Consider the following 21,138-nt stretch of genomic DNA (forward strand, 5'->3'; position numbering starts at 1 on the left):
TCGTCTTATCATTTTAGTTTGAAATCCAATCGTTATTCCTCCTTAATTAGTTCTTATGTGAGAAAAAATTTGAAAAAATAATAGTTCATAAAAGATGCAATTTTCTTCTTACTACACATATTTATGAACTTGTTTGGCTTTAATTTTTGCGTGTGGACATCCCAGGAGCGAATCATGTCAAATTATGATGAAAAAGAACGAAAATCTAACTTTTAATCGGATGTTGTGAGTTTCGATTCGACGTTGTGAGTTCCGATTCGATCGTTCGTTATAACCTCCTCTGAATTAGATGAAAATAAAACCAATGTAATTAAAATACATGGAAAATAAATTCCTCCTCTGAATTAGATGAAATTAAAACCAATATAATTAAAATACATGGAAAATAAATTCTTCAAATGATATGAATACATGATTATATCACTAAGAATGGAAAACAACATTTTTACAATATAAAAGTCGAAATATAAAATCTGAAAGTCGGAGGAACTAGATAAAATGCTGAAAAAATAGAACTAAAATGATTGAACTAGAAATAAAAATTAGAAATCTGAAGATTGAATCTGAAATTGTAGACATTTGATGTGTTTTGTTGATATGATTTGTGTTCTGCATAAATGCCCCTTTTATATGTGGGTTCCCAAGTCATTTTCTCACTGCTCACCTTCATTAGTCCACTACTTGCAGCACTAACAGCCCCATTAACTTTTAACTGCTTTGAATTGGTTTTCCTCTCACTCTTTCTGCAATTGGTTCCTCTAGAGTCGTGTCGGTTTCCCGAGTGTCCAACTCCACCATTTCACTTCTTGTAATTGTTTTCACTTGGTCTTCTCCTCTTTCTATGCTTGGTTCTTCGAGTGCCCAACTCCACCATCCCATTACTTGCATTGTGGGTGTTGAAAGTTGTTGACCAATTTTTTGCAGTTCTCATAGCTTTCTTGTATATTAAAATTTTTAATGAGCTAAATGATAAATTAATGACACAAATTAATTTATGAGTCAAACAAAACTCAACGAGATGTTTTTATCACGTACGATCAAATGTTCCTTATTTTGTCCGAAGTTACAACCGATGTTAACGACGGATGTCACTCTAAATTTTAAAAGTACATAGTAGTTCAAATGTTATTTATAGATCCTCACGTGAACATGATAATAATTATTGCACCTGATAATTTTCATTAAAAACAGCTTTTAAGCTGTTTTAGAGCTTAAAATCTCTCTGGATCTGTTTGGTAAATTTTTTTAAAAACAGCTTATAAGCTGTTTTTAAAAAAATAAGAGGGAAGGTATTTTTTTCAAAAAGATCTTATTTTAACATTCTATCTCTCTAAAATATCCTTAAATATTTTAATAAATATCATCATATCCTCCACCCATTAAATATTAAATATTATTTTTTTAAAAAAATTCCAAATCACATAAATTTTTCTTAAAATAAAAATATTATAACAATTTTATTTTTTAATATATGTTTATTCTAAAACTATTTTCATATATGTATAACTCGAAACATTATTTTAATATAATTATACCTTTTTTGGTAATTTCGACAATAAAAAGATCTTATAATACCAACCACATCAACATCTTTAAGTTATTTAAAATAAGTTTATCCAAACACTTTAACAACTTATTTTTAAAATAAGTTCTAACTTTAGTCAAACGTTCTCTAAATTTATTTTATACGTTGGCTGGGAAAACATTTTTTTTAAAAGGGAAAACATTTGTTTTTTTAAAAAAGATTTTACTCACCTTCTTCCCTCTCTCTCAAGTCAATCTCAACTCTCTCTCCGTGTTCAACTCGCGTTTCAGCAGACATTGGAGACGAATCAAAACCAGATTTTGTATAAATTGTGTGACAAGAAGAGACTGCGAAGGGGAGAAGAGAAAAAGAGGGGGAAATACAAGAGGAAAAAAACAACTATTAACCGCATACTTACCCACCACTTGTAAGAGAGAGAAAAAGGAGTTCCTTTTGCGAATTTAGTTTCAAAATTCAAATTTCTTTTGGCACTGCCAGCGCAGATATCGATCATTATCTACAAGGCCCTCGATTTGGCAACTGGGTTTTTGCTTTTTGTGTTCTTTTTTAATCTTGGGGGTGGAATCTTTTCTTTTTTTTTTTCTTGGTGGGTTCTTGATCGGATATAGGAACGAGGTGTTCTTTTTGTTGATGAATTGTTCAGATTACGGGGTCTGTTTGTGATGTAATATGGAATTGCTGTTTTCTGAAGCATACGTAGAAGATATGTCGTTTTACATTGGTCGCGAGGCTTCAAAGGTTCGACCTTTTCCCCTTTCATGGAGCATTTCGTGCTCTTCTTAGTTTGATTTTCATGTTATTTATGTCGGATTATTTGATTGATGGGTTCTTTTTGGCTTTTGTGATCCGAAGCTGTGGAAAAGAATTTGTGCGGAAACCATTACAGAACTCAACCTTCTTGCAGAAAATTGGAAATATATTTTAGGGGGTCTCATCTGTCAGGTTTGTTCATTTCTAATGTATATTTTGATAGGCTAATCTCCGCTTGCTTATGATGACTAATTTTAGTGCAGGCATTAATTTGACATTAGAACATGCAATGCGAAAACCTGTTAAATTCACTGTATTCCTGCCTGAATTGTGATTCCTTGCTCAAAGTAATTACTTTCAGGAATTCAGAATCCAGTTCTCATTCAAAGATTAGAGATTTTGGAGTCTAGTAATCTCGTTTCAGTACATCGAAATGATAATCTGTTTTGGCATTTCAATGGAGAAAAAAAAACATAACAGCTTATGTCTGTAGAGACTAGATATTCAGTTGAAGATACCAGTTATTTACTTATTTACAAAAACTGAAATGAACCGAAAAATCTTTTGAAAACTTGGTTTGCACTTGTAATAGTTGTTTATATTAAAGGTTCATGGCTAAGAATGAATTTAGCGGTGACGTATGAACATTATTTTTGCTTGTTTGGATAGCATATTGTTTTAGCGATGTCGTGTTTTAAGTTGTTTAAATGTGGGTTCGTCGTAACATAAAAAAAAAAGGTATAATTTTGACATGGGTTTGCTAACATTGATTATATGCTTATGGAACAATAGTTTCCGGGCACATGTGACGAAGGAAGCATACAGTGGGAATGGTACTAAATCATGGTTATTTAGTCCCCATGAATTGAAAGACCATATCAATTTTTTCTATATTTTGTATGTCTTAAAGGGATAGTTGATTATAAGGCAGTCATGTCATGCAGACTAATGTCGTTCAAGCATTTTGGCAATCGACCAACTATTAACATTAGTTTCTTAACATTCTCCTTGCTTTTGGCTAATTTTTTTCTTAAATTTTTTTGAGGCAGTTTCATTTGATGCATTGATTTGCTCTGGTTGGGGGACCTTTCAATCTTTTGAACTGCTAGAGTTGCTTCTTATTCTGTTATTTGTAATTTGTAAAGTCTGTACTAGGTAACAAAGTTGGTATCTAGTAAGCTCTAGCTTTCCGTTAATTAACATTACTAGAGATGGTTCTCTTTATTTACACACTAAGGCATAGTTTGGTACATAGGATAGGATAAGTATATGATATATAATATAAGGATAAATTAAGGATAAGTAAAATGATATGATACTATAGTGAATGTTTGGTATGATTTTAATAAGAGGTATTAAATTTATATATTTGATTTTAATGACAAAATTAACCCTACCGTAATGTGGAGGAGAATGAGGCGTGTTTAGAGGTTAGATGTTTTTATATGTGGATGGTAATCATGTCTTTTTTCAGTATTTTTTTAGTTGTATTAAATTTATCACACCAAATCAAAGGGATACATAGTCCCCTTGTCAAAGAATTTATCAAGGGCCCATTGACTTATCATGGGCTTTTTAAAAATGTACCAAGCATGGATGGAGGAGGATCATGTGTACCAAACTATGCCTAAGAGATTAGATACGCAGTTTATTATTTTTCCCAATTTTGATCGTGAAGCTTCTGTTGTGACACTGTAAAAGAGCGCGACTTTGTCATAACCTTAATTTGACGAGCAATATGATCTTTGTAGACGTTAAATGATGAATCTCAGTTTTTTCTATGACGTATAATGTGGACTTCTGTTGCTCTCATGCACTTTTGCATGCACTGAAAATGCAAGGTTTAAAAGAAAAATGATGTCACTGGACCGTAATATTCTTCTATTGAAGGAAAAAGTTTAATTGTTTTCCATCCTGTTTATCGATATTAAATGTGCTCGCCATTTCCTACAGGATGTTGAACGTTTGCCTATGTTTTATTTTCTCTCGAGATTTTAACATGCGTAATTGATATCTCTCTGTTTACTTCAGTACATCCATGGGTTGGCAGCTCGAGGAGTTCATTATTTTCATCGTCCAGGACCAATACTTCAGGATGCTGGCTTTTTCCTTCTTCCAGTAAGCTTTTTTCAGTCGTGTTGCTTATATTTCTATTTTTGGTCTTCTGGAGACTCATGTGTGGTTTCAACTTTCTTGAACTGTAGGAGCTGGGGCAAGATAAAGCTTACGTTAGTGAATTTGTATTTACCTTCATTTTTCTATCTTTTGTCTTGGTGAGTTTTCGCTTTGTTGCATCATTTTTTTTCCCCAAATTTCAGTCAAGTTAAATGCTTTAAATATTTCACAATACATATGCAGTGGACTTTCCATCCATTCATTTTGAAGAGCAAGAAGATTTACACAGTCCTGATATGGTGCAGGGTGTTGGCATGCTTAGTTGTAAGTTTGATTTTGAATCTTAAATCAATGATGTTGTGAAAAATTATTAACTTCCGTGAAAATTTGATGGGGACTGTATTCGGTGGCTAGGAGCTCTCAGTCTTGTTTGTTGGCATTTTACAAGTACGATAATTCTCATGTTAATATTTTGCATTTAATTTCCCATTGTTGCAGGCTTGTCAAATTCTTCGGATCATTACCTTTTATTCTACTCAACTACCTGGTCCAAATTACCATTGTCGGGAGGTAAGACCCTGCTAGCATCATTTTTTTTTTCTCAGTTATACTTGCTTTATGCCGAAGATAGTTGGCATCTATTTATATTTTCTTTAGAAGTTGTAAGTGAACAGCACGTAATATTTGCAATATTGTTCTGAATGGTTTAGGGGTCAAAGTTCGCCACACTGCCTCGCCCTGATAATATGCTAGAAGTTCTATTGATAGGTAACACTTAGCTTTGCTTTGCTTGCTGTTTTAATGTATATTATATATATGTTTGTTCATTGGAATTCTTATGGTTGTTCAGTTCCAAGGGGGATGCTCTTTGGCTGCGGTGATTTGATATTTTCCTCTCACATGATATTCTCTCTCGTCTTTGTGCGCACGTATTATAAATATGGCACTCAAAGGTATACCATGAACCATCTCATGACATGTTGAAGCTTCAAAATGTAATCTGCAAATATGGAACTTTCAAATTCTGATAGTTTCTTGATATGGTGTGGCAGGTTTCTCAAACAATGTGCCTGGTTAACTGTTGTGATTCAGAGTTTGTTGATTATTGCATCGCGTAAACACTACACAGTTGATGTGGTTGTGGCATGGTAAAAACAAAAACAACTAAGCTGTACGTATGAATTGAGCTCATAATCTTAGAAATGTCTGATCGCCACACAATGTTATTTCAGGTACACTGTTAATTTGGTGGTGTTCTTTATCGACAAAAAATTGCCAGGTTAGCATTATTTGTTCTCTGAACGGTTGTGTCTGCTTGAGTATGTTCATCTTGTTTTCCCCATCGTTGCAACTCTTAACTTGAGTTTTGTTTGTGCAGAACTTCCAGATCGTTCTGGAGCTGCAGCACTTTTGCTCCCATTGAGCAAGGATAACAAGACCAAGGAAGGGGTTTATCACAAAGTTCTTAATGGGCATTCCGGAGATTCTGCTGCCGACTGGGTAGAATAAAACTTGCTCCCCCCCCCCCCCCCCCAACCCTTGTTTTACTTCTCTGTAATTTGCACAGATTCTTCGATCATACAGCTTCTGTTAACATTTGTTTGTTTCTTGTTCAGAGGCCAAGAACTCAAATCAATGGCAAGATTTTGGAAGATGGAAACGTCGTGCATGTTGAAGCTGTTATTAGCGGTGTATAGTATAGGAACGGAATAACTTCTTGCTACTTCACAACCATCTCCCGAAAGTCATCACAACGTAATATTCATTCTTGTTCGTGGAGTCCGGGTAATTATTTCCAAATTCCATGGTTCTTGAACCGGTCCTGCGATATGGTCTTGAAAACACCTTAATGTATCATGGAATTCCATGTTTTTTTTTTCCTAATCCCTTCAATGATTACATCATTTACATGTCTTCATTCCTTAATTTATGCTTAATATCGTATGAGTTGCAATGATATATCAAAATCAAGAAAACCATGTTCATTCACGAATCTGAGAAATCGCGATGTTTCTTCACGCAACATCATATTGACCAACCCATCTGCCGTATCCCATTTTTCGACTTCCACGCATCTATCTGTGTTTGAGTTGTTTTTGTGAAAGAGACGCAGCTACCATCACACATGCTTATCTTTGCGAGAAAGAGAGAAAACAAGAAAAGAAAAGCAAATCGCCTTGCTGATTAAAGAACCTTGCTTAAACTGGAAAATATGTCTTTATCTAATGTGCGGTGGCATCTTGCATCACATGCTTTGTGGAGGCTACTTTCTCCCATGCTAACCTATGAATGAATGAACTCCATTACTTTATTCAAGAATTATGAAGAAATTGGTCCATGTGCTTGTGGGAGCCCATTTACACTTCACTGCTTGACAGAAGAATGCTTATTAATTCAAGCGGCGCTAATTATAGAGAATTCACACGAGCTCATTTAATTATAACTCTTTTATTAAGAACCAATTATGCTTTCTGAATCATGGGATATATATTAATTGTTTGCTGGACTTGGTGAAAGCGACCACCCTCTCCGTACACATTCAGTCATCAGCTTGTGTTTTGTTCACTGGCTCGAGCAGCAATTTAAGGGGCTTTTGTTTACCTTTACTCTCCGTGTGGTTTACACAAATGCTCATATGAACATTTGAACTGAAAATGAAAAAATATAGATGAATCACTTTTTTTTTTAATGTAAAATGTTCATGTGAACATCTTATATAAAACTACATCTAGACTGTATTTCTCGGAGTTCTAAACAGACAAAAAGCTATCTAAAGGGTGGGGTTTCAAGTCTTCTTGTTCACTTATATGTGTTTTTGGTACGATAGAAATAGAAATGGGTTCTATACAGCTAATTTTGTAACCCATGTGCCTCCTTTCATATGCATATATTTCTCGACGGCTAACATATAATATTGGCAACTACATATATGGCCCACATACAGGAGTCCTTGTGTTGGCGCAATTTAAGCGAGAATAATTGATTTCAACACTATACCACTCCATTCTAATAGTGTGTTCCTTGTGTACTTGTTATGATGCTAAAAATTTAAATGTTTTAATAGTTAATACCAATATCTATAAACCGGGTGACCGACATTTTGGACATACACGCTTGCACCGCTAGATTTTTCGAGCAGCTCAATACTTGTTTTTTTTGCAAAAAGTCCTGTGAGACTGTCATACGAGTTAATTTGATGAGACAGATTTTTTTATCGACTCGACCCATATAAAAGTACTAATTTTTATGTTAAAAGTATTACTTTTTAATCATGTGTTGTTTTTTGATGGCCGAGTTCCTCACATCCTTGTAAGCTAAATAATCGACTCGAGCATCTGATTTCGGGATCATGGGGTGAAACAACGTGCTCAAGAGACATGGTTGGGTGTCGGAGCTCTTGATCACCTAGAGTTCAAAGAAACGATTAATTCCAAATTCGACCCCACATATAAGTACATTTTTTTTTTTTTTTTTGAAAGACATATAAGTACTTTCTCATTGTAATGTAGACCATGCATCTTTTTTCCTTCTTTCATGATCCTTTATAGGATGCACTCTCAAGTCTCACCTCACCGGTTTATTAATGTTTTTCACCACCCCATTTGATATCTTCGACAATAATCACTTCCAATAGTTAATTGTTGAATTGTTTCGAAATCTATGAATTTGATATCTTCGACAATTATTACTTCCAATAGTTAATTGTTGAATTGTTTCGAAATCTACGAATATCAAGCGTTTTCCAATAGTTAATTGTTGAATTGTTTCGAAATCTACGAATATCAAGCGTTTAATATATTAAATACTATAGCAAGTGAGAACAGTACAACTTAAAGTTTAATAAACTGTACAACAGTTCTACAACATTAAACATGACGTAGAAACTATTCGAAAAATTATCGCTTCCCAACAATATCTTGAACGTAGATATATGCAAGGTCCCTACCCTGAATTTTAAAGGAGGTTGAAACGTGAAGTGTGTGATGTGCATGTAATGAGGGTGATAAGGAGAGCCAAGTAAAGACTAAAGACAGGCATGTATGATCATTATTAGGGCATGTCTGTAAAAGAGAGCCACCTTTTCTTTTGCATGCTCTCTCTATATTATTATTAGTATTTCTTTTACCAAATTTAAAAGGGCCCTTTTTGATCTCAAGATAGGTGGTCGAAATTATTACACTCCCATCTTCGGTCACTTGGCCTGATTTTGTGGAGAATTTATCATTATTTCATCACCTTTGGTTCCAGATTTTGGGGTTCATTATACATGTTGGAGGGACCATTGCTTATATTATATATATAAGCAGAGTAGATTAGATTTTTCGTGATACGGGTTTCACGGATATAGATCCGTGAGACTGATCGATCCAATACGCATCATGAAAAGTAAAATTTTTGGTATAAAATTTAATATGTTTTCATGAATCGTGTCGAATAGAAGATCCGTCACACAAAATTGATTAGTGATTGTGAGACGATCTTATACGAAATTTGATACACGTATCACGTCTTTGTGTGTTTGTGTCGTTATTCATTTTTTTATTTTTGTTGTGAATTTTAATCAATTTTTCGTGATCGGTTTGATCATATTAAAATAAAAGTAATATTAGAATAAATACTATAAAATAAATACACTATATAGATAGTAACATCTCTCTCCATTGAACTCGAAATTTTGAGACAAACAATTTCCAACCACACAATCGCACATGGACGAACTCATGAATTTGAATTTTGAACCAGTGGGGAGACAAGGCATGGGACAATTCAATAGATTTAAGGGACGAGATTTAATTTTTTGAAAAAAAAAATTTACTTAAAAAGGTTCAAAGTTATTTAGGTCGGCGTGATATTTATTGATAAATTAATCAACACAAGGATTAATTATTTATTAGAAGCTTCTAATATTTTGATAAAATAAGAAACATATAAACTTTATATTATTTTTATATGCAAGATAGGAATTAAAATAAAATTTCTCCCCAAAAATTGATAATCTTGAAAATGACCTTCCTTGTAAATATGAATATCTGAAAACAGAATATAGTGAAAAGGATTGGACAATATTTAGTAAACCGAAGCTTGATCAGGACCGATCTTAGCAATTTTTAGGCTTGAGTCTATCTTTAAAAAAAAAAAAACCCTAATTCATAATGTATTTTCATATATTTTTAGTTACATAACAATTTTTTCGAATAAAATCAATATTTTAAAGACAATATAAAAAAATTAAACACGCGATATTCAAAATATTTCTATTGTAATTAAATAATAAGTTAAAAGATTTCCAAAATGATCAATAAAAACAAATTACTTATTGATACAAGTAACTATATGCACACGATGCGTGCATATATAAATTAAATTTTTATCTAAAATATAATTTTATATTTGCGTATTACAAAATTTTATATGAAATATAATGAGATTTGAATAATTTATATTTAATGTTATATATGTTTTTAGTATTAATTTATTATTATTTAAAAAATTATGGTAGTTATGAGATAAGAGTTTTGGAGACAAAATTGGTATGACATAATCTACCAAAGTAGTTATACTATATGTATGCCTCAAACTTAATATTATAGAAGATATTCTCGGCTTGACTTTGAATTAATTCTTCAATTTTTAGAATATTTTTTCTTCTTTTAAAACCCGGGCATGTACTTGGGAGGCATGATTGACCTAAAATTCAACAGTTTGACTTAAAATAATTCTCCAAATAACATGATTAAATTTAATATTTGCCCGTAATGATCTATGTATGTAAAATGAATGAAAATACTAAACATAAGATAATTAAGAATTACAAGCAAAAAATTCGGTTACTTTTTTTTTTACTAGTATTAATCGAGGCCTTGAATTTAGTCTGGATAAGCATCACAAACAGTTTGAAAACACAAATCTATTATGCGAGCCATATTAATTTTGTTTTGGAAAAAAGTTATGTATAATAAATTTAAATTAAATACAACTATATCTATATAATGAGTTTTTAAAAAAAACTATGGGCCTCCAAAAATTATGGGTCTGAGTCCATTGACTCTTTGGACTCCATATAGGAACGGCTCTGAGCTTGATGATACTTAGATACTTTAATATCTACACTATTAATAAAGGGAGAGTCTTTTAAAAATTGTTTTTGGTGAAGCTTTTTTTTGTTCCAAAAATATCCTTAGCTTTTCACTTTCAACTTTTTTAACCTGTCACCACTTTGCTTATAAGTTTTATGCAGTTACCGATTTCATTTTCCTAAATTGATAAACTTGATTTTTATTTTCTCAAGAAAAAAAGTTTCATTCTCCATGTTTTTTTACGAGTAGCGGTTTTTTTATGCACACATGAAGGCTAGTATTCAATTAATTATGCGCCATTAATGAAAGTATGATTAATCAGAGGAAGAAACGGTAACAAAATGATTTGGTCTACGTCACAGGATTTCTTGGAATTTGACTTGTACTGAAAATGACCCTTTATTTAATTACACAACATTTTCATTTTGTCTCAAATATAGTTTAATTAGATGCAACTTTTATTTGGGTAAATACGATAACAATAGAGCAAAATATTTTTAAAAAAACGAAAATAGAAATTGCAATTTTTTATTTATATTTTATATATAAAAATAAATTCGATTGTACAGAAACTAAAAGTTTAGGAAGGTATCATCCTTGTTGGCCCCTAACTCCACCACGGAATAAATCCAATTATTCGTTGAATTATTGATAAATTTTTTTGAAACATAATTATTTCCCATTTTATAGAGGGAGATTAAATACTTATTTCTGTAATCTATTATATAAATTATATTTTTATAAAATAAATACATGCTAAATTATAGATAGTTTAAGGTTGTTTTTGATAGAGCTTTTAAGAAGTACTTCTCAATATTTTTTATTAACAAAATTAAAAATTTTAAAAAATTTTGTTAAAAAAAAAATGATAATTGTTTTCCATTAACTTTCTCAAACACTACGGAAGTGCGGGAGGTACTGTGCTTTGCCAGCGTCCTCTGGCTATATGATTGAGTCACTGTTTTCTTTCTAGGATTTGTGCTGTGTGTTTATTATTATTATTATTATTATTATTATTATGTATATTAGTATTTTTTGCACATGATGTTTCTATATTCGTAGATGTTTTTTAATAGATAAATTTGTTTATGTTAATTAATAGTCATTTTATTTTAAGAATTGATACGATGAATTAAATAGATATTTATGAAAAAATATAGAAATTTAATAAAACTTTTATAGTTTTATTTCTATTTAAACAAAGGGGTTACATTAATATCATTCTTAACAAATGAATTTCTTTCTTTTTTTTTTTTTAAAGAATTAACAAATGAATTTCATTCCAATGCAATATGTTTGATGCCATAGAAATTATTCACGTTCATTTCCATTTTTCTTCTTTCAAAAACGTCTATCGACTTATACATTCTAAACGATTTGTATACGCGACGATATTTCAATTTTCTACTAAAAATATTGGAAAAGTCATCTATGATAGTGAATAAGATGGATGAATTCGTGTTTTTGTCGAGGATGATCATATGTACTAAATAAAGTACTTAACTAATTTATTTCAAGAGTTGTCCGAATTGATTAAGTATATGAAGGATTGACCCATGATGAGAAGGTCTTCTTACCAATATTTTATCGAGTGTGCCTATTGGACATATTTTCTTGTTCGGTTTACTTGCCCATGCGTTTCATTATTATTTTTTAAAAAAATAAAATTAATTAACCCATTCAAAAAATTTTAAAATAGAGATTGAAAGGTAGCAGAGATCCAAAAGCAGCAAAAAAAAAAAGAAAAGGTAATGATATTTCCATTTATTTTAATTTCCTTTTCAAACACGAGACACATATAAGAGTACTGTTCACCACACCAACAAAATACATGAAAATCAAATACACATACCAGCTCCGTGATTGGAACATGTAGTGCATGCTCTCCAAATGTGAAAAGGTGAAAGCTTTTTGAGGACAAACACTGTTTCTTGGATCCTCAAAACCATAGATCCCACATTTCACTCTGGCTTCTCCCAATGCGAAATCTGGAGATTATACTACTTGTTGAAGGCTGAAAAAATCAGTCTTTCTCAACTTTTATTAAATGGGTGCGCGGTGTTCGAAGTTTTCTTTCTGCTGGTGGCATTCTCACCTCAAGCCGTCTGTTCTTGAATCCTCTGATCTGGGTTAGTTTGTTTTCGTGAAGATATTTTAATCTCGATCGGTTTGTTTTTGGTGGGTTTGTGGAAAAATGGTGTCTTTTTCACTTGAGCTTTCTGGGTTTTGTAGAGAATGGGGAGAAAAATCAACTGCCAAGCTTCAAAGAGTTCAGCTGGGAGGAGTTGAAAACTGCGACAAATGGGTTTTCTCCTGATAACATTGTGTCCGAACATGGAGAGAAGGCTCCTAATGTAGTTTACAAAGGCTTGCTTGAAAGTGCACGATGGATTGCTGTTAAGCGCTTCAACAAGTCTGCTTGGCCTGATTCTCGCCAATTCATTGTTAGTATATTGTTTTAACATTGTGTTTTAGTTGCTGTTTTCTTGATTGATCCTTTAGCCAGTGACACAGTTTATGCATCTACTCTGTCGTGTGGTTATATTCCATTATATTTGTCTTTTACTTGGGAAAACTTTGCATCTGTGAAGTGTTTCTTAGTTTTCTAATCAAGATCAAGAACAATTTTCGAGTGAGCGATGGGCATTTTCTTTTTTTTTTTTATCATAAATTATCTTTGTTGTTTCTTCAAGGATGAGGCTAAGGCTGTGGGGAACCTTAGAAGTGAACGATTGGCAAATCTAATTGGATGTTGCTACGAAGGGGAGGAGAGATTGCTGGTGGCAGAGTTTATGCCCAATGACACCCTCGCCAAGCACTTGTTTCATTGTGAGCGAGATATCTCATTGCATTTTTAAGGCATAATGGTGCACTTTCTTACAGAACATTTATCATGTATGGGCTGATTCAGTGGTGTTTTCGAGCTACTAATTATAAGGCGTGCATTAGTGGATTTGATTTGATTAGTCGTTTTCGTGCTGTGTTTTTATTATCTTGGTACTTAAGTGTGTGGATTTATGCTGGTGGTTGAATTGGGATAGGGGAGAACCAGCCAATGAAATGGGCGATGAGGTTGAGGGTGGCATTATATTTGGCGCAAGCCCTCGAGTACTGCAGTAGTAGAGGGCGCGCACTATATCATGATCTTAATGCTTACCGAGTCTTGTTTGATCAGGTGAAATGTGCTTTGGATAAATTTTGTTTCTCTACATATTATGCGCTTAGTGTGGCCCTTGGTTTTACTCTGGGATACTTGTTATAGGATGGTAATCCTAGGCTCTCTTGCTTTGGCCTGATGAAGAATAGTAGAGATGGCAAAAGCTACAGCACAAACTTGGCTTTCACACCTCCAGAGTACTTGAGAACCGGTATACATGAATATATAGATGCTTACTCTAATATTAATATGTTTTCATGCCATTTAAGAAACTTGCGATCTTAAACCGTTTACAGGAAGAGTGACTCCAGAAAGTGTGGTTTACAGTTTTGGAACCATGCTGCTAGACCTTCTAAGTGGCAAGCACATACCTCCAAGCCATGTATGTTTTATTTCCATTTTTAAAAGAACAAAGATTCTTCGAAGAATATGTTTTGTCCAATCTTTATCATATTCTTAGGCTCTGTTCTTAGAATTTTTTTAAGATGATGAGCTAATTCTTGACAGAATGCTTAAAGTTGAATTTCAATTTCATTAAGCCTGGAATTCATTACTCCAACTCTTCTTGTCTTCTAGGCACTTGATCTGATCCGTGGAAAAAATTTTCTGATGCTCATGGATTCTTGTTTGGAGGGTCACTTTTCTACTGATGACGGAACCGAGTTGGTACGGTTAGCTACCCGCTGTCTGCAATATGAAGCACGAGAAAGGCCGAATGCCAAGTCTCTTGTGACATGTCTAGTTTCTCTTCAGAAGGAAACCGAGGTATGATCAAACAGGGACCGCCTTTTAGTGCGACTGATTATTAATATTTCAGGTATGAATGTATGAATCAGGTTCCTTCATATGTTCTGCTGGGAATTCCACAAGGAAATGCCAGCCATGGTGAACCATTGGTGTTAAGTCCTTTGGGTGAAGCATGTTTGAGGAAGGATCTCACTGCCATACATGAGATATTGGACAAGGCTGGATACAAAGACGACGAAGGAATTGCTAACGAGGTTTGTGGATTGTTGCATAAACACCAGACATATTGTATCATCACACAACGGTTTATTGATATATTCGAGCTATGTTTCAATGCAGCTATCTTTTCAAGTGTGGACAAATCAAATGCAGGAGACCTTGAATTCCAAGAAGCTTGGGGACTCTGCTTTTCGAGCCAAGGATTTTACCACCGCCATCGATTGCTATACACAAGTGAGTTTTGTATCCGTATTGTTTTTGATATTTTGCAATACAGAATTTATCAATTACAGCTCAATACCAGAAGTTCTCCTTCCTCTTGATTTATAATCGTCCAGATCCCTTTGAGCAACAATCTAACTTTTGAAAATTATGTTTTCTCCTGCAGTTCATAGATGGTGGGACGATGGTGTCCCCAACTGTCTTTGCCCGACGCGGCTTATCTTATTTGATGAGTGAAATGCCTAATGAAGCTCTGCACGATGCTATGCAAGCACTGGTGGTATCACCAAACTGGCCTACCGCATTTTACCTTCAAGCAGCTGCACTTTTTATACTTGGGATGGAGAATGATGCACAAGAATCACTTAAAGAAGCCACAAATTTGGAAACCAAAAGAAACAGAATTTGAAAGTGTAAAGTTTTCCCATTTTCTTGATTTTCTTCTCTCATTTTGACTGTCAATCTGCGGATGATTATCTGAAATCGACTGTTTTTTAAGTTTCTGAATTTGTAAAACTTCAGTCTCTTTTTCTTGACTTTGCGAGTTCATGCAATGAAAAAGTCCATTTTTCTTGATTCTCAAGCCACTGTTACTGGGCATAGATCCACATGTTTCAGGATGATGGGGCGAGGCACTCACTGGGAAATTGTATACTTCCCCGAAACAAAATGGATCAAATTCTAAAATATTTCGTATAAGAGGAAGCACTAGAGGAAATGAAAGAACAAATGGTTTTCATTCAATGCATCTTGCCAGTATGTAAATCAATAACTTCCAACTACAATTTTTATTTGTTCAAGTAATCTTGCACCATCAACATAATATAAACCCGAGTAAATTCATCTCAATTAAAAAGATCGAGGATGAAAAAATCTCCTTTACATAGGAGGTCGACTATTTCCAAGCAGTTGGCCAACCAAGTTAGTCACCTGCAGCGAATGTGTGGAAGCAGTCAAGATATGATCAATGTAGCATAAATAATAAGAAGTTCAAAATACAAATGAAATCACTCAATTATTCAATTTGATATGATAGCCACATCATAAATTAGGAGCATCATATGAAATTCTTTGACAGATAAACAGAAACCGCCTTTTGTAAGGGACTCAATTGACACCCTATGCTAAAAATTTTGCTTCTCATTCATGTAAAGCACTGCTTTCTCTTAAAGTTTAGAATTTCTTTTACATACCTTTAGATTTTGGCATTGTTTACATTGCTAAAGATGCAAAAAAAATTTAAAAATAGACAAAATACCACACCCAATATAAGTAGTCTTTACCATGATAAATAAAACACAAGTCAATCCCTGTGTTAAGATTTTTCTCATTTACTCCTAAAAGAAAAGGCTGGCACAATTTATATCATATAGCATTGTTCACAACCTCATGCATCAAGAATCTTGCTAAAAAAGCATACAGCCATCCATTCTATAAGCTTACTATGAATAATAATGTACACACACATATTCTTGCACACTGGTCAGACAAATTTATCAAACAAAACGGATGTCTGAAATCCAACCAATCACCTGCCAATACTTCGACACACAACGATCAATGCAACTATTTTCACCCATGTTTAGCTCAGAATCCTTGTACCTGAAAACGTATGTAACATACTCCAACTGAGCATTTACTTCAAATGATTCCAAGAGGCAAAATAAATAGTTGTAATCTGATCAAATTTCAAGATCTATACAACTCAATAGCTTTAACATAATTTCAATAGGAACGGAAGGATTGGGTATCTGAGGGACATACTTGTTCTCAACGCATTTGTTGAAACATGTGTGTGTAAGCCTGAATACAAAAGACATCAAGCAGATAGCTCAAAATTCAGATTCAGACCGTACAATTCAATGTAGAGAAGAAGTTCTGTATCAGTCAAGCAGAAAGTATATACATGCATAAAATCTACTGATAGAAAAACAAAAATTTGATCCCAAACACCGCAATACATAATGCCATTCACCCAAGATTAGTCTCTGGGGCATTTTTACAAACATAAAAAGCAAAGTTACCTACTTGTTAAACATTTCCACCCTGTACTCCATCTCCTTTTCCATCATCCCGATTATCTAAACAAACCAATACACAAAAAGAATGTGAAAATCTAAAAAATATGAAGAACCCACGACATAAAACCAGTTTTAATCAGTGCGAGTAAGAGAAACAAGGATTAAAGAGACATACCTGCTCTTTCTCAATGGCAGATGGACCGGTGTTGTTCGGAGCCATTAGATCTGAAACAGAAAGCTAGAAAGAAGAAGCCTTGCAAGAAATTTTGACGCAATTGAGCAGCAGAAAAAAGGTTTATATGCTTAAACCCTAATCCCCAAACCTAACACCGTCTAAAGAAAAACAGGTTTATATATTCCTAAGGATTTTTTTTTTTTAAAAAAAGCTCCACTTCAGTTTTATCATCCATAATAATAATAATGATAATGAGCAAATTATTACCTTTTAAACATATTTTAATAAAATGAACTAAAAAATAATTTTTTAACCTCTCACTTCTCATTTAACATCCCACTTCTTAATCCACAAATCCACGTTTCAATTTTTTTCAAACCGCTTGCAATTTCTCAAAAAACTTTTCCAACCGTCTTGCAATTCTCATCATTTTATTTAATAAATTTTCTTTCTCATTTTTAAAATTATTCTTACCTCATTTTATTCTATTTTCTCTATCATGTATATTATCAATTCAAAATAACTCATCTAAATTACATTCATTTATATTTTGATATTAATATTTGTATACTATATATGTTGATGTATGCTTCTGTCAGATCAACTGGTGATAAGTGCATTGTGTATGCATTATTTTGTGTCATTTTTATGGTTTATTTTTGCATGCATTTATTTTACATCATGTGTTTTATTTATATTTTATTTATTGTGTATGCATTCTACTCTCCTGGTTAATTTTTGTAGGTTAATAGAGCTTTTAGAAGAAAACGAAGTTAAAGTCTCGCGCATGGGCGAGTTCCCATCTCGCGCGTGCGCCACAGCAATTTCCAGCAACGAGAGATTCAGGACTCGCGCGAGCGCGCAAGAAAATTCCAGCAACAATGTTTTGAGGACTCGCGTGCGCGCGAGAGGAGGTTCAGGAATCTGTTTTGAAGGCTTGCGCGCGCGAGAATTCTTCCAGGTGCGGGCGCGAGTTCGGGATGTTGAGTGTCCGTGGAATTTTTTTTTGCGTAAGGAATTTAGTTTAAGGGATCCGGAACATATAAATAGGAGTATTATTATCTTTTGTGGGGACTTTTGACGCAAGACTGAAGGCGGCTCTTCAACATTCTTCCAGTTTTTCTTCTATTCTCGTATTTCTAGTTTATAGTTTTATACTTTGTTTTATTAATTATGTTTATTAGTGAGTAGTAGTTTTTTATCGATCAAGGCCACGTGATTGGGCCAGACAATTTATGTAGAAAACTTGGATGCTTATTTGAGAATTTTCAGACTCGATTTTATTTCATTGATTATTGAATTTATATTTGTCTTGTGAATGATCTGAACAGTTATTTGCTTGCATGTTAATCGATTCCAAGTCGACGGAGGAGGTATTGATTTTGATCACTTTGATAATCAACATGTTGTAAAATCAACTAGAAATAGAATTTGGTTTCAATGTGCGGTTTGGGTGTAAACTGAATTTTCACCGTTCGTCATGCATTCAAATTTGATTAGAATTACGAAAGATTAATCCGTCAATATTTCAATAGGTTTGATTGTTCTAGAAATAGTCCTTTGAACAAATTAGGAGAATTCTCGTGGATTAAGATTAAATTTGAGTCTTGAATCAACTACTTGTTACATAATTTGTCTGGTACTTACATGTGTCCTTGATCGAGTTTTTCCCATATTGAATTTTTATCCAAAAATCTCTGCTGCGTCTTTATTGCGTTAAAATTTAATTACAATTTAATTTCTTAGTTTAAAATCTGAATTCACTCTTTTTGATTGGTTTAGATTAAGTAGAAATAATTATATTTTGGTAGTCATATTTATACAGTCCATGTGGGTTAGACATCTGATTTTATTCATTATCTATAACTTGACCTGGTACACTTTCCAGTAGATTTTATATCATACCGATTTTAGCTCCAAACTGGAAATAGAGAACGGATCAGAATGAAGAGTACAGATCAGATGAGCTCAGATCAGATGAGTCCATGTCAGATCGAATACTGGGATTAGATCGAAGTCTTTGGGCAGATGAGTTCTTCAGATGAGTTCTGTTGGCAGATCGATTGTCCGAAGAGTTTGGAGCTTGACGCGAGGAAGCAGATCAAAGCAGATCAAACTATGAGGACAATTGCATGAAGAAGCAGACTAACTTATCAGGTTAGACCATGTTGATTTTAAGATTGGACCGTAGGAAGTTGTTGACAGGATATTTGTTCACCTTTTATGGCACAACTATCACTTGAAAATCTAATCTACAGTCAGTAGTTGCACTTTATACCACAGAAGCAGAATTCATAGCTGTCACCAAGGCCATAAAAGAAGGATTGTGATTAAAAAGGATGATAGCGGAGCTTGGTGTGAAGCAAGATCAAGTTGTAGTACACTGTGATAACCAAAGTGCGATACACTTGACAAAACACCAAGTATATCATGAAAATTCGAAACACATAGATGTAAAGATGCATTTCGTCATAGATGTCATTGAAAAAATAGATGTGATCCTTGAGAAGATATCATCAGAAGAAAATCCTGCAGATGTTACGACAAAAGTGACTATTGTATGCTAAGTTCAAAAAATGTTTGGACTTAGTTAATTTGGGAATTAGAAATTAGACAAAGGAGGCTAGAATGGAGAGCAGTAGTCAACCTTACAGAATCAAGGTGGAGATTGTTGATGTATGTTTCTGTCAGATCAACTGGAAATAGAGAACGGATCAGATCGAAGAGTATAAATCAAATGAGTCCATGGTCAGATCGAATACTGGGATCAGATCGAAGTCTTTGGGCAGATGAGTTCTTCAGACGAGTTCTGTTCAGTGTTGGCAGATTGATTGTCCGAAGAGTTTGGGCTTGAAGCGAGGAAGCAGATCAAAGCAGATCAAACTATGAGAATATAACAATTGCATTAAGAAGAAGATGAATTATCGGGTTGGACCAAGTTGACTTTAATATTGGGTCGTAGTAAGTTGTTGTAGTGACCCGCTCCGTGATCACCTACTAATCAGAAACTTAAGCACACATTTAACTTAAATAAAACTAATCAAAAAATTAACAGCGAAAATCATAAACAACAATTAAAATATTTTTATACAATCATATCTAATAACCAAATGTATTATCCCAAATACATTAAAATCAAAGCTTAGACAAAATATCCTTGCTTACCATCAATCGCCTAAGGTTTGGAACCACCTGCCTTATCCAACCGCAGACCTGCCCCATGGAATAGGGTGTCCAGACACAACAAAGTACGGGACATGAGCATAAAAAGCTCACTACTAGAGTATGAGTATACGGTATTATACCTGCATGTATGCAAATTAATGGGGTACATGTTGGAAAACTGGCGAGTTCCCAGACCAATTACGATTGATATTTTAAAATTTATTTAATTGTTGTTTAAATTTTACACACACATAATTCAATCGATGAACGGTTGATACCCATACCATGGAAACGTTCCATGAAAAAAATTTTAAACTTCCGCTGCACCGGGTATCGATCGTAATTGGTCTGGGAACTCGCCAGTTTTCCAACAGTGGTATCAGAGCCAGGTTGCTCAGATCAATCGATTGAATAATCAATTGTACAAAATTTTTGAGTCTCGGTTTATGAAACAAAATAAATATTTTTAATAAAAAATTTTTTCGGGGCAAAACCCGGGCAGCGATTGGATCGCTGCCCGGTGGGGCAGCAATTGTTGCTGCCCCGGGCGGCGCACGGCGCCGCCCAAAGGGGGCGCACAGCGCCGCCCAAGGCGGCGACCGTCGCCGCCCAGGGCGGCGCACGCGCCGCCCAGGGCAGCGCTGTGCGCTGCCCAGCGCAGCGCTGGGCGCTGCGCAGGGCAGCGCTCGGCGCTGCCCAGGGCGGCGCTCGGCGCCGCCCAGCGCAGCGCTGGGCGCTGCGCAGGGCGGCGCTCGGCGCCGCCCAGGGCAGCGCACGGCGCCGCCCAGGGGCGGCGCCAGGCGCTGCCCTAAGGGGGCAGCCGGGCTGCCCCCCGGCCCGCGCCCCGGGTGCGGGCCAACCCGGGAGTGTCCCGGGTGGCCCGCGGGAAAAATTAATTTTTAATTTTTATTAATTTTAATATTTAAAATTTTATTTTTGGTCCG

At 34.5% G+C, this 21,138-nt stretch overlaps 3 protein-coding genes across 3 annotated transcripts; 2 read left to right on the plus strand and 1 right to left on the minus strand.

Moving 5' to 3' along the window:
* The first annotated feature begins 1,850 nt into the window (after nucleotides 1–1,850).
* LOC140886683 (phosphatidylinositol:ceramide inositolphosphotransferase 2-like) lies at nucleotides 1,851–6,329 on the plus strand. The gene is made up of 12 exons (XM_073293400.1): nucleotides 1,851–2,284; nucleotides 2,399–2,488; nucleotides 4,328–4,414; nucleotides 4,501–4,569; nucleotides 4,655–4,735; nucleotides 4,910–4,981; nucleotides 5,122–5,179; nucleotides 5,262–5,364; nucleotides 5,464–5,559; nucleotides 5,644–5,690; nucleotides 5,790–5,911; nucleotides 6,028–6,329. Exons 1-12 carry the CDS (start codon nucleotides 2,216–2,218, stop codon nucleotides 6,106–6,108), a joined length of 975 nt encoding a protein of 324 aa, XP_073149501.1. The 5' UTR covers nucleotides 1,851–2,215; the 3' UTR covers nucleotides 6,109–6,329.
* Nucleotides 6,330–12,298: 5,969 nt separating this feature from the next.
* LOC140886949 (serine/threonine-protein kinase BSK5-like) lies at nucleotides 12,299–15,399 on the plus strand. Its single transcript, XM_073293903.1, has 10 exons — nucleotides 12,299–12,617; nucleotides 12,721–12,932; nucleotides 13,182–13,317; nucleotides 13,530–13,663; nucleotides 13,751–13,856; nucleotides 13,942–14,027; nucleotides 14,222–14,410; nucleotides 14,482–14,646; nucleotides 14,732–14,845; nucleotides 15,000–15,399. Exons 1-10 carry the CDS (start codon nucleotides 12,536–12,538, stop codon nucleotides 15,240–15,242), a joined length of 1,467 nt encoding a protein of 488 aa, XP_073150004.1. The 5' UTR covers nucleotides 12,299–12,535; the 3' UTR covers nucleotides 15,243–15,399.
* Nucleotides 15,400–15,551: 152 nt separating this feature from the next.
* Nucleotides 15,552–17,193, minus strand: LOC140892806 (mitochondrial import inner membrane translocase subunit TIM10). The gene is made up of 5 exons (XM_073301808.1): nucleotides 17,030–17,193; nucleotides 16,862–16,914; nucleotides 16,598–16,636; nucleotides 16,366–16,435; nucleotides 15,552–15,763 (listed from the first exon to the last, which is right to left on the minus strand). Exons 1-5 carry the CDS (start codon nucleotides 17,072–17,074, stop codon nucleotides 15,713–15,715), a joined length of 258 nt encoding a protein of 85 aa, XP_073157909.1. The 5' UTR covers nucleotides 17,075–17,193; the 3' UTR covers nucleotides 15,552–15,712.
* Nucleotides 17,194–21,138: the final 3,945 nt, after the last annotated feature.

Source organism: Henckelia pumila, chromosome 3 (genome assembly GCF_033568475.1).
Source record: "Henckelia pumila isolate YLH828 chromosome 3, ASM3356847v2, whole genome shotgun sequence".
NCBI classification, from domain to species: domain Eukaryota; kingdom Viridiplantae; phylum Streptophyta; class Magnoliopsida; order Lamiales; family Gesneriaceae; genus Henckelia; species Henckelia pumila.